The sequence below is a fragment of the Schistocerca nitens genome, chromosome 6 (genome assembly GCF_023898315.1).
Source record: "Schistocerca nitens isolate TAMUIC-IGC-003100 chromosome 6, iqSchNite1.1, whole genome shotgun sequence".
In the NCBI taxonomy this organism is placed as follows: Eukaryota; Metazoa; Arthropoda; class Insecta; order Orthoptera; family Acrididae; genus Schistocerca; species Schistocerca nitens.
The window spans coordinates 169038188-169050009 of NC_064619.1; the positions used below are offsets into that span (position 1 = coordinate 169038188).

Consider the following 11822-nt stretch of genomic DNA (forward strand, 5'->3'; position numbering starts at 1 on the left):
TGACCTAGAATTCTGTGTTTAGCACAATAAGACAAAGAACTGAAAACTAAAGATATCACACACTGAATCAGATTTCACTGTTCACAACCAATGTTTTGATTGTTGAGATGTCTACACCAGAACTCCCCCTCCCCCCCTCTGCTTTCTTTTTTAAGCCAGAAACACTAGGGTTGCAAGGGAATCGTGTTTTACCATTTGTTCAGCTTGTGTGACCACTACTGGTGACGGTTGTGATTTTGTCTGCAGCCTCCACCAGTTCAGTGGAGTGGCCAAACCATCTTCCTCTTGTTCGCAGTCTGATAGTGTGTAAGAGGGAGAGTGATGTGTACTCTCCATGCTGGTGGACATTGACACTGTGACTGTGGGTAGCTGAACCGTATTTGACTCCTCTATGTGTGCCAGTTTGAGGCCTTCAATTGATGCTGTCTCTTTGGTGTTCTATTCTGTTTTGAAGGTGCGTGTACCTCTCGGGAGAACATTGGGGAGTTTGGTGTACAGTGTCCATGACGGAGTCTATACAACTACATCTACATTTATACTCCGCAAGCCACCCAACGGTGTGTGGCGGAGGGCACGTTATGTGCCACTGTCATTGCCTCCCTTTCCTGTTCCAGTCGCGTATGGTTCGCGGGAAGAACGACTGCCGGAAAGCCTCCGTGCGCGCTCGAATCTTCTATTTACTTCCATATTCAGGGATGCTGCAACGGCCTTATGATCACTGATTCCCTGCTCTGCACTTACACTGTCATCACTCAGTCAGGCTTGCAATGTTGTCTAAAGACTTTTATCTGCATGTTTCTTCAGTACCATGGAATGTAATTGTGTAATACTTCATCCACAAAGTACATTACGTTTTGGAGTTAAAAATAAATAAAGTATTGGAAATTTTTTTTATTATATACAGTTGAAAGCCACATTTAAATACTACTTTTCTACATAGTTGCCATTTAAATTAAGGCACTTATCGTAGCGATGGACGAGCTTGGAAATTTCTTCGTTGTAAAATTCGGCCGCCTGCGCCTTCAACCACGTGGTTACCTCTTCTTGAAGCTGTGCGTCATCATCAAAACGCTGCATAGCCAACCAGTTCTTCATTGCTGGGAATAAGTGGAAGTCGCTCGGTGCCAGGTCGGGAGTGTACAGCGGATGAGGAAACAACTCCCACTTAAAAGATTCGAGAACTTCACGAGTGGCATTTGCCGTGTGGGCCCGGGTGTTGTCGTGAATCAGCAAGACCTTTGAGCCCAACTTTCCCCTGCGATTGTTTTGTATTGCTCTTCTGAGGTTGTGCAGAATTTGGCAATACCTTTGAGAGTTTATTGTAGTGCCTCTTTCCAGGAAATCCACAAAAATCACACCTTTTCTGTCCCAAAAGACAGTCGCCATCACCTTCCTTGCCGACATTGTCTGCATGCATTTCTTGGGTTTTTGAGGGGAATTTGTGTGCCCCCACTGCATTGACTGCAATTTTGTCTTGCAGTTCACATGCTTAACCCATGTTTCGTCACCAGTAACGATGCGATCGAGTAATAAGTCGCCATCTTTCTCGTAAGCGTCCAAAAACGTTAACGCTGCAGCCATTCGCTGATTTTTGTGAATCTCTGTCAAGATTTTTGGTATCCGTCTTGCACAGAACTTGTGGTAACCAAGCTTTCGGTAATGATTTCGTGCAACAAACTTCGTGAAATTTGTGGAAAACTTTCCGTTATTATGAAATTACGGTTTTCACGGACCACGGCATCGACTTTTTCGACAAGTTCGGCAGTCACTATGCTGGGTCTTCCTCTTCGCTCTTCATCGTGAACGTTAGTTCAGCCATTTTTAAATTTTATGACTCACTGACGCACTCCACCTTCAGTGATTCTGTTGTCCCCATACACTTCACAAAGATGCCGATAGATTTCTGTCAGTGTACAGTTTTTTGCAGTCAGAAACCTTATTACAGCACGCACTTCACACTTCGCAGCATTTTCAATTAACGCTGACATTTCAAACTCAACGGAGTACAGCACGAACCTCTCACTAGCACAGCAGGATGCCGACTGAGCGGCGGAATGCCATGACACCAAGATGGCCGCGCTAGCCCTGCCCCTAACGGACACAAACGAAAACGTAATGTACTTTGTGGATAGCCCTCGTAGTTGCTGATTGAACTCTGTTGTGCGCTCTGTAGTTTGAAGATTCCATGGCTTGGTAGAGATGGGCTCGGCGTGAAGTGACAATTGTTCCTCATACACCAGTTGTGGTGCAGAGCAGTGCAGTTCATCTTTAACCAGTGTTCTTAACCCTAGTGGCACTTGTGGTAATGATTCAGTCCAATGGCTCTCACTGCACAGTAGAGCCACTTTTAAGGGTCTGTGGAATTTGCAGACCATAGCTCACTAGTTCTAATATGACTGCAGCCACATTGACGTCAGACATCGTGGAACAACTGAGACGAATTTTCCTCAGTTTGCTCAACATTTGATGGTGGTTGCATCTGCTTGTAGTTGTTGCTTGCAGCAGTGGTTGTTGGAGTCATTCATGTGACACTGCTGCATGTTCCAAATTAGTGTTGTGCTCACTTATGGGTTCACCAATACAGGATTTTGTGTGCTTGTTATGGTGTGACTATACTCTGAAGGATTCAAGAGTAGTGTGTGCATTGCACATTTTTCTCACTTCGTGAGCAGAGTTCCACACTTAGCACAACAAAACAATAAACTGAAAAAGTAAAGATATCACACAGTGAATCATATTTGTTCACAAACAATGTGTCAGCTTTTGAGGTCACTACAGCCTTTTGTCTTCCTGATTTCTATTACCAATTACTATAGCTAAAAGAACACTTCATCATACATAAATGTGTAAATACAAAACTTTTTCTATAAAACTATACACGTTGGCAATCATCAACCAACATTTCACAAAAAGTCATTAGGACTGTTTAAAATGTACCAAAATGGACCAAGATCAGTGATGTATACTGCTGTCCAAAGATGCAGTTTAACACTGACCAATACAAGCAAAGACAAATTCATGTGTAATTAACATTTGATAATTTACATAATAAATATTTATGAGAAAAAGTAAATAACTTTTCAAAACTATAAAAATACTTTTAACACATTTTTTAGTCTTTCAATTTACACTCTGAAACAACTTTTCATTGTATGCTTTTATAATTGAATACAAACATAATGATATTTTACTATCAGTATCTGTTTATTCGTAAATAAAAATGATAATTTAGTGTTGTGTAAGGAATGTCAGTGCATTGTGTAGTGACTTTATGAAATGGTTTGGGCTGTGTACTAAAAATAAAGAAATATCACTGACAGGTTCCATTTCATCTGACAGTAATTTTTATGGTGTTTCTGTAGTTGCAATTGAGCTTAGACTGCCTCCCCTTTCAAGTGAACCACTAGCCATGATGCAAGTGTAAGACAGGCCAAAGTTGCCTAGAGGACCAGCCCTAAAGTCAGCCTCCATTCTGAGGCGGGTGAGCCCCCACTGTTCACCCTGGGGCAACTCCTCAAACTGTGACTGGTGCATAGATTTTTGTTATAATTGTCATTCATATTTTGTCTGAACAAGTACTGACACATGGAAATAGCATTCTCCAGTCATAAAAAATGACAAAGCCATTTGGCAACTATCTGAAAAAAAGTTTTAATAATGCAATGCATAGAGTGAACCAGGAATGGAACCAACAACCATCCTAGAAGTTGAACAGGCTCTGGATATGAGTATCACAAATATATGCTATTTATGTTTGTGCAAGCCGTGAATTGAGCATTCCACAGAAAACGGTGTGGAATGTTGCCATACCACATGCGATGTGATTTCTTCACATGTGTTACTTTAAGGACATGCTGCCAATGCTCACTGTGAGAACTGCAGGAATGCATATCTGCTGCTGTGACAGACATTGATGGATAATAGCCTGTCTTCCAATAAGTGGCTGCTTTGTGGTTCATCCTGCTAGTGTCCTCAAGATCCACTTGCCAAACAAATTCAGTTTTCATGATATGGAGGTACATGCTATCTTGACACCACTGGAACAGGTGAGGTGTGTCAAGACCATGAAATTCTTCACGTGCTCTGATTGCCCGAGTGCACACCAAGCCGCACACTGCATGTACCAAGCATTACAGCCAATCCAGTCCATCCAGGACATGTTCCTTCACTTAACATTTCCTAGTGAAGGAGAAGATATTCTGATGGGTACTAAAGCATGTGGGGATTTGGGACAAGAAAACTGCAGGAGTAGCAGCCAAAGTTGTCTGCACACTGCCTACTGTTGCAAAATCTAAATGCCCTCCTCCATGCTGTTGGGGCACAGAATTCTGTCTCTGGGAGAAGGACTTGCTGGAAGTGAGAACTAACAAACTATGACTGGTAAAATCTGCTACCTAGTTGTGGTGTACCTCTTTCCAATGCATCATATTTTGGAGAGAGTTCTCGTGAAAATTTCTCTTCATTTTATGTGGTGATCTGCAGTATGTCATTTGTGTAGTTAATATTTGCTTGACTGCTAAACTTTTACACAAATTGTTTGGCACAAACACTGAGCTTTGTCATCAACCTACTTTCAACCAACCCGTTGCTCATTTTTAAAGTTTTTGGAATTTATTGTGGCTTTTGTTTATGTATCTTTTTCAAATTTTCTATAGTACTGCTTACTTTCTTATAAACTTTATAGTTTTCAACATTTCCTTGCTTTGGAATAACTATTCTTTGGGATAATAATATTAGTTATTAATTTCTAATTTAGTTCTATTTATTAACTTTTGGACACCAATGACAGTGTTATGTACCCCAATCCAAAGAGTAGCAGTAACAGTAGCCATGTGTCCCTTAATTTGTCTGATCTTCTGTGAAGACGGGTCATCAGAATGTTAAAAATATTCCTTTTCCTGATGTATGATGCCATCCTCAAGGTATCCTCTACTGTAGTTTATTAAGCATTACTATAAAGCTTTTCTAGAGGTCAAAGAAACTTTTCAAATTGGACAGTTTTCCTTTGAACATTTTTCAGTATCTGAGTCATTCCAACTTCAGGTGGATTAATAAGCATCTGCAAAAATCTGGGGGAGGGACCAGGTAAAATTCTAAAATTGCCATATTTTATATAAAGCAGTTGGTTCCATAAAACATTAAACATCACATAAAGCAGTTGGTCATTGCAAGATGTCATATAATACCACAGGCGACAAAATGTCTTCAGTTGGCTGAATGAGAGGTGTGGTGGATTCACAGGAAATCACTTCCAGAAGTATATTAGAATGGTATAATGAATAAAAACACCCCCCCCCCTCTCTTAAACTTCATATAATCATCTCTGTTGTTCATTACTTCTCACACTGTCTGTTCCTACATCTTTCGATTTTCCTGTATTAAGTTATTTTGTTTTATTGAAGTTGTCTATGTATTCCATATAGACTGTAGTTTCAATTGTTAAGGCTTTCTTTTAACTGGTACTTGTATTACTGTCCATGTTTAACACCTCTTGTAGTTGTCTCATCAAATATTGTTTATATTTTACTTGGTTCTTTTATTTAATGCAAACTGTTACGTAGCCACAGTTTAGAATATAATGTTAATGTTAAAGTTCGGTACCACCACACTCTCAAAGATTGCATTTACTGTCTGTTCCCTCAAATGCCTGCATTTTCCTGCATTTATTTATTTCTGCTTATCTTACTGATATTGCTTAAGTTCCTTATGTATTCTGTAGTTACACTGATAATTGTTTCTTCTTTTAATTGGTTTGTGTATCACTCTCAGCGTTTTATGCCTCCTCAGTGTTTTATACATCCTGCTGTAGCCTTGTCAATTACTGATTTTATTTTATTTGTTTTGTTTATCAACAGAAACTGTTATGTAGGCATATTGTTCCTATTTTGTGTTAAAGTTTTTCCTGTCTACTCCATTTTTACACTACTGGCCATTAAAATTGCTACACCATGAAGATGACGTGCTACAGACGCGAAATTTAACCAACAGGAAGAAGATGCTGTGATATGCAAATGATTAGCTTTTCAGAGCATTCACACAAGGTTGGCACTGGTGGCGACACTTACAATGTGCTGACATGAGGAAAGTTTCCAACCGATTTCTCATACACAAACAGCAGTTGACCGGCGTTGCCTAGTGAAACGTTGTTGTGATGCCTCGTGCAAGGAGGAGAAATGCGTACCGTCACATTTCAGACTTTGGTAAAGGTCGGATTGTAGCCTATCGCGATTGCGGTTTATCGTATCGTGACATTGCTGCTCGCGTTGGTCAAGATCCAATGACTGTTATCAGAACATGGAATCGGTGGGTTCAGGAGGGTAATATGGAACGCCGTGCTGGATCCCAATGGCCTCGTATCACTAGCAGCCGAGATGACAGGCATCTTATCTGCATGGCTGTAATGGATCGTGCAGCCACGTCTCGATCCCTGAGTCAACAGATGGGGACGTTTGCAAGACAACAACCATCTGCACGAACAGTTCGACGATGTTTGCAGCAGCGTGGACTATCCACTCGGAGACCATGGCTGTGGTTACCCTTGATGCTGCATCACAGGCAGGAGTGCCTGCGATGGTGTACTCAATGACGAATCTGGGTGCACGAATGGCAAAATGTCATTTTTTCGGATGAATCCAGGTTCTGCTTACGGCATCATGATGGTCGCATCCGTGTTTGGCGACATCGCGGTGAACACACATTGGAAGCGTGTATTCATCATCGCCATACTGGCTTATCACCTGGCGTGATGATATGGGGTGCCATTGGTTACACGTCTCGGTCACCTCTTGTTCGCGTTGACAGCACTTTGAACAGTGGATGTTACATTTCAGATGTGGCTCTACCCTTCATTCGATCCCTTGCGAAACCCTACATTTCAGCAGGATAATGCACACCCACATGTTGCAGGTCCTGTATGGGCCTTTCTGGATACAGAAAAAGTTCGACTGCTGCCCTGGCCAGCACATTCTCCAGATCTCTCACCAATTGAAAACGTCTGGTCAATGGTAGCCGAACAACTGACTCGTCACAATACGCCAGTCACTACTCTTGATGAACTCTGGTATCGTGTTGAAGCTGCATGGGCATCTGTACCTGTACATGCCATCCAAGCTCAGTTTGACTCAATGCCCAGGCGTATCAATGCTGTTATTACGGCCAGAGGTGGTTGTTCTGGGTACTGGTTTCTCAGGATCTATGCACCCAAATTGCGAGAAAATGTAATCACATGTCAGTTGTAGTTTAATATATTTGTCCAATGAATACCAGTTTATCACCTGCATTTCTTCTTGGTAGCAATTTTAATGGGCAGTAGTCTATTTATTTACTTCAATTTTTTTCTTCTTGACTGCAGTACCACCACACTGTCAAAGATATAACTCACTATATGTTTCTGCTTCCGTCTAAACGTATTACTTATCTTCCAATGTTGTCTGCAAATATTGTAACTTCTTTGGTAACAATACTCAGTAAATGTCTAAAGATGGTCGTGTAAGCCAAAAACCAGTTACACGATAAAAGTAATATTGTAGAACAAAAGCAAACTGGTGCTTTTCATTTATTATAATGTTGTTCTACCAAGTACCAACGGAAGATTCTGTTAACATAATAAAAACTTTGCACACCAGACTTCACTGGGGTAGATGGTTGCAAGTGCCGCTCTTGCCTCCCCCCACCCCCCCTCCCCACTTTGCAGACAACTATAGATGGATTTAAAATGAATAAGCTAAGTTTTTGTAGATTGTCACTTTCACTGATAAACAACACATCAGAATTTTCTCTGGTCCCACTTTTGACACTTATACTCCCCATTACAAAATCTGTATAGTTGTAGTATCATATACAGATTTGGCTTAACTGATTCATTGGGTTCAAAGCACTGTGTATTGACAGTGTACAACACACAAAGATAGGTGATACACATAAAGATAGAGACTCTCACCAATTTTATAAAGCTTGGCTCATGGCTCACGCGTACACTAGATGCCAGGCCTGTGACGGCCTTGTACAGGATGGCGGCAATGCAGGAGAAGAGTTTGTGTGTGTTAGAATTTGTGAAGAGTTTGTTGCTTATGAGTGTTCAGTGTGCTTTTGTATGCTGCACCTGGCCACCAGAACATTTCGCGTTGGCTTCGCCAGTTTGGTGATACTGGCTGTCCACATAAAGGTAAAAGCACAGGGCACCCAAGTGTCTCAGAGAAAACAGTGGAGTGTGTGAGAAAGATCTTTGTGTGCAGTTCACAAAAATGAACTGTTTGTGCAAGCCGTGAATTGAGCATTCCACAGAAAACAGCAGGAATGTTGCCATACCACATGCAATGTGATTTCTTCACATGTGTTTACTTTGAGGACAAAATTTATGTACTCCCCCACTACCAATGCTCACTGTGAGAACTGCAGGAATGCATCACTGCTGCTGATGGATAATAGCCTGTCTCCCAACAAGTGTTAACACACACACTCACTCACATGCACCCACCTGTCTCCCTGCACATTGATGAAAACATTCTAGTGAATGTAACGGTAGAGCTGGATAACCATCTGGAAGTGCACCAGACAAACAAGGGCACACACACACACACACACACACACACACACACACACACACACACACACACAGTGAACATTGTAGTATGCATCAGAGACTTGGCAACTGTATATATCTTTTCATGTATCACCCATCTTTGCACATTGTATACTTGTAGACAAACAGTACTTTGAAACCCAATGAATCATTTAGGCTAATTCTGTACTTATACGAATTACCAACTAAAGACGCTGGATAAATGTTACTAACTTGGAAAACAACAATAGCTAAGGACAGATTGCTGCTCACCACGTAAAGAAGGTGCTGAGTTGCAGACAGGTACAATGAAAAAGAATACTAGGAATATTTCTACTTTCAAAACTCTCCTTCAGAAGTAGAAAACTCATACACATTCACACAACAACTCACACACACATGGCCAGTGTCCCTGGGTACTAAGGCTCAGGCCTTTGTATATAATTGTTATTCAAACCTGGATTTTTTGTTATTTTGGCTTGGATTATTCATCATTCTGTATTAACAGTTTTGATAGTTTTTTGTGTGATGGTCTCGATCAATAGAAAATGTAAATTTACTTAAGTCTTCCTAGCATTTGCAAAAATGTCCTTAGGTGTTATGCAGTATTCCAGAACAAGAAAATGAAATGTTAATCTTTCATAAAACATGCTTAATTTATGGCAGAAGACAAAGTGATCTTAATGCAATTATGGGCATAACTTAATTTTTGTTTTTAGTCAGAGAAATACTGTGCCTGTCCTGTCGTATAAAACTGTTGAACTATGAGCACAACAATATTCATTAACAAAATAAATTTTAACAGTCAAAAATGATTACATAGTTACCTTATATACAACAGTTAACATGCAGACCATGGTAGTATTGTTATTACATTTCAAACTAAGGAACTATAGGTGTTGGATTAGAAAGGAAGGGGCTAATAACAGAACAGGGAGTGGGTGTACATAAGTGGAGTACAGTGGGAGACAAAACTGAGCTGCATGGGCAGCTGTACCTGTACACGCCATCCAAGCTCTGTTTGACTCAGTGCCCAGGCGTATCAAGGCTGTTATTATGGCTAGAGGTGGTTGTTCTGGGTACTGATTTCTGATTTCTCAGGATCTATGCACCCAAATTGCGTGAAAATGTAATCACATGTCAGTTCTAGTATAATATATATTTGTCCAATGAATACCAGTTTATCATCTGCATTTCTTCTTGGTGTAGCAATTTTAATGGCCAGTAGTGTAATTTACTTTTGTAATTTACTTTTATGCTTGATATAGCTTTATGCCTGCTTTTTTTTTTGCAGCGACTGGTGGAGTACAGTGGGAGACAAAACTGATTACTCATAATAATAGAAAATATTATATTTACAATAGAAACTTAAAATATTAATGACTTTAACAATACTCACATATTACTTCTTAATTGATGAAATAATTACTGGACTTTTAGCTTTGCTAACATTTATGTTAACAGCATTATTTACTTTTGAGTGGCAAGTATGCCTTCATCACAAGTTAGGCATGATTTAGTAAATACAGTAGCGTTTACATGGCTGTCAACTAGTTCTTGTGTACCTAACAAGATATATTTGCAATTAATGATGATATTTCAACAAGTAGTTAACATAAATGAATTAAAAAATAACATGAATTGCATATATCTAAACAAAAGAGAATGGATCAGGTGATTTACTATATGTGGTATCAGTCACTTCAATATAGTGTCTCTTGGTCTGCCACATTGCATGGTGTCAACTGTGAAAAGTAAGGAATCATGTGTATATGGGGCGTGGATGGTAGAGAGGTGATGAAGAAAGTGGCTCACATCCAAGATATAGGAAGTTAAGCTGCAGGAAATGGTTTTGTGGAGGTAATGGTTAATGAGAGCAGCAATTCTTTCTAAGGGACACATTAACAAAGTACAATGGGGCAGCTATGCTGGTTAAAAAGACATTATGTATGATGGTGGTGGCTGAAGTGAGGAGGGAGATGAATTGGGTGGGGTAGATTCCGGGAAGAGCCTAGAGATTTGCGTAGAAAGTGGAAGTTGTGTTGGCTTCTGATATGGTATCACTGTGGCCAGGCTTATAGGCTGTAGTCAAGACAGATGGCAGAGGTTTTGTCAGTAGCCACTGTGATTCATTGTGGAGCATTTATTTGCAGGAAGGATGGTTTAATAAATGACTGTTTCAAGAATGTGGATGGTAATGGTTTTCTCTGCTGACAGATGTGGGATATTACGAAGGAACCTAGGAAGGGAATGTAAGGCCAGGTTGGTGGTAAGGAATTCCTGAAAGGCAACAGGGAGTGGTTGGGTGGAAGGCAGTCATTGGTGGGTGTAGGTATGAACTGGAAGAAGCAATGTTCCATGCTAGATCTTCATCCAACATACTTAAAAATTTGTTTGGAGCTGAACATGAAGCCTTTGGAAAGGACAAACTTTTCTGTGATTAAGTCTCTTGGTGAATCAGTTAACAAAGTGAGGGGTGTGATGATATTTTGTTCTCTTCCAGTTGTTGAGAACAAATTCATAGTACTTAGGACAAGCAATCATATAGTAACTCATTCATATCATTTATGTTTCAGGTGGATGAGCAAATGTTGAACATTCAGAATAAGAATAGCAGCTATTTTGCTGAGTGGATCCCAAACAATGTTAAAACTGCAGTTTGTGATATACCACCTCGTGGGCTAAAAATGTCTGCCACATTTATTGGAAATTCTACTGCCATTCAGGAACTTTTCAAACGTGTGGGAGAGCAGTTTTCAACTATGTTCAAACGGAAGGCTTTCCTCCACTGGTACACAGGTGAAGGAATGGATGAGATGGAGTTTACAGAGGCTGAATCAAATATGAATGACCTCATCAGTGAGTATCAGCAGTACCAAGAGGCAACAGTAGAGGAGGATGCAGAATTTGATGAAGATGATGAGGCAGAAGCAGATGCAGGATTGGTTGAAGATGAGTGATTTCCATTGTCGCATGGCCTATGTAATTTTGCTACAAACCTAAAATATCATATATTCATATAAATCTCCTTTTGATATGTATATATGAGTTTTGATTAAATAAATATACCAAAAAATTATAAATTAATTCATTATTATTTTATTTTTACTTTTTGCCTGATGATCCATTTTAACCTGTAATATGAGGGGATGACAAATTACTCCTACATGACAAAAATGTTTGTTTTGTAAGTCAGAAAATTGCAAGTGGAGAATCTGATATATCAAGTTTGGGTTTGGTTGGAGCTGTCAACATGGCAAAA

The 11822-nt window shown here is 40.0% G+C and overlaps 1 protein-coding gene across 1 annotated transcript in view; it reads left to right on the forward strand.

The window, feature by feature from the left end:
• LOC126263271 (tubulin beta chain-like) overlaps nt 1–11520 on the forward strand; it is a 72305-nt gene extending 60785 nt beyond the window's left edge. Inside the window, exon 5 of the mRNA XM_049960357.1 lies at nt 11137–11520. Coding sequence (XP_049816314.1) covers nt 11137–11520 — 384 coding nt within the window. The remainder of the gene's footprint in view (nt 1–11136) is intronic.
• The last annotated feature ends 302 nt before the right edge of the window (nt 11521–11822 follow it).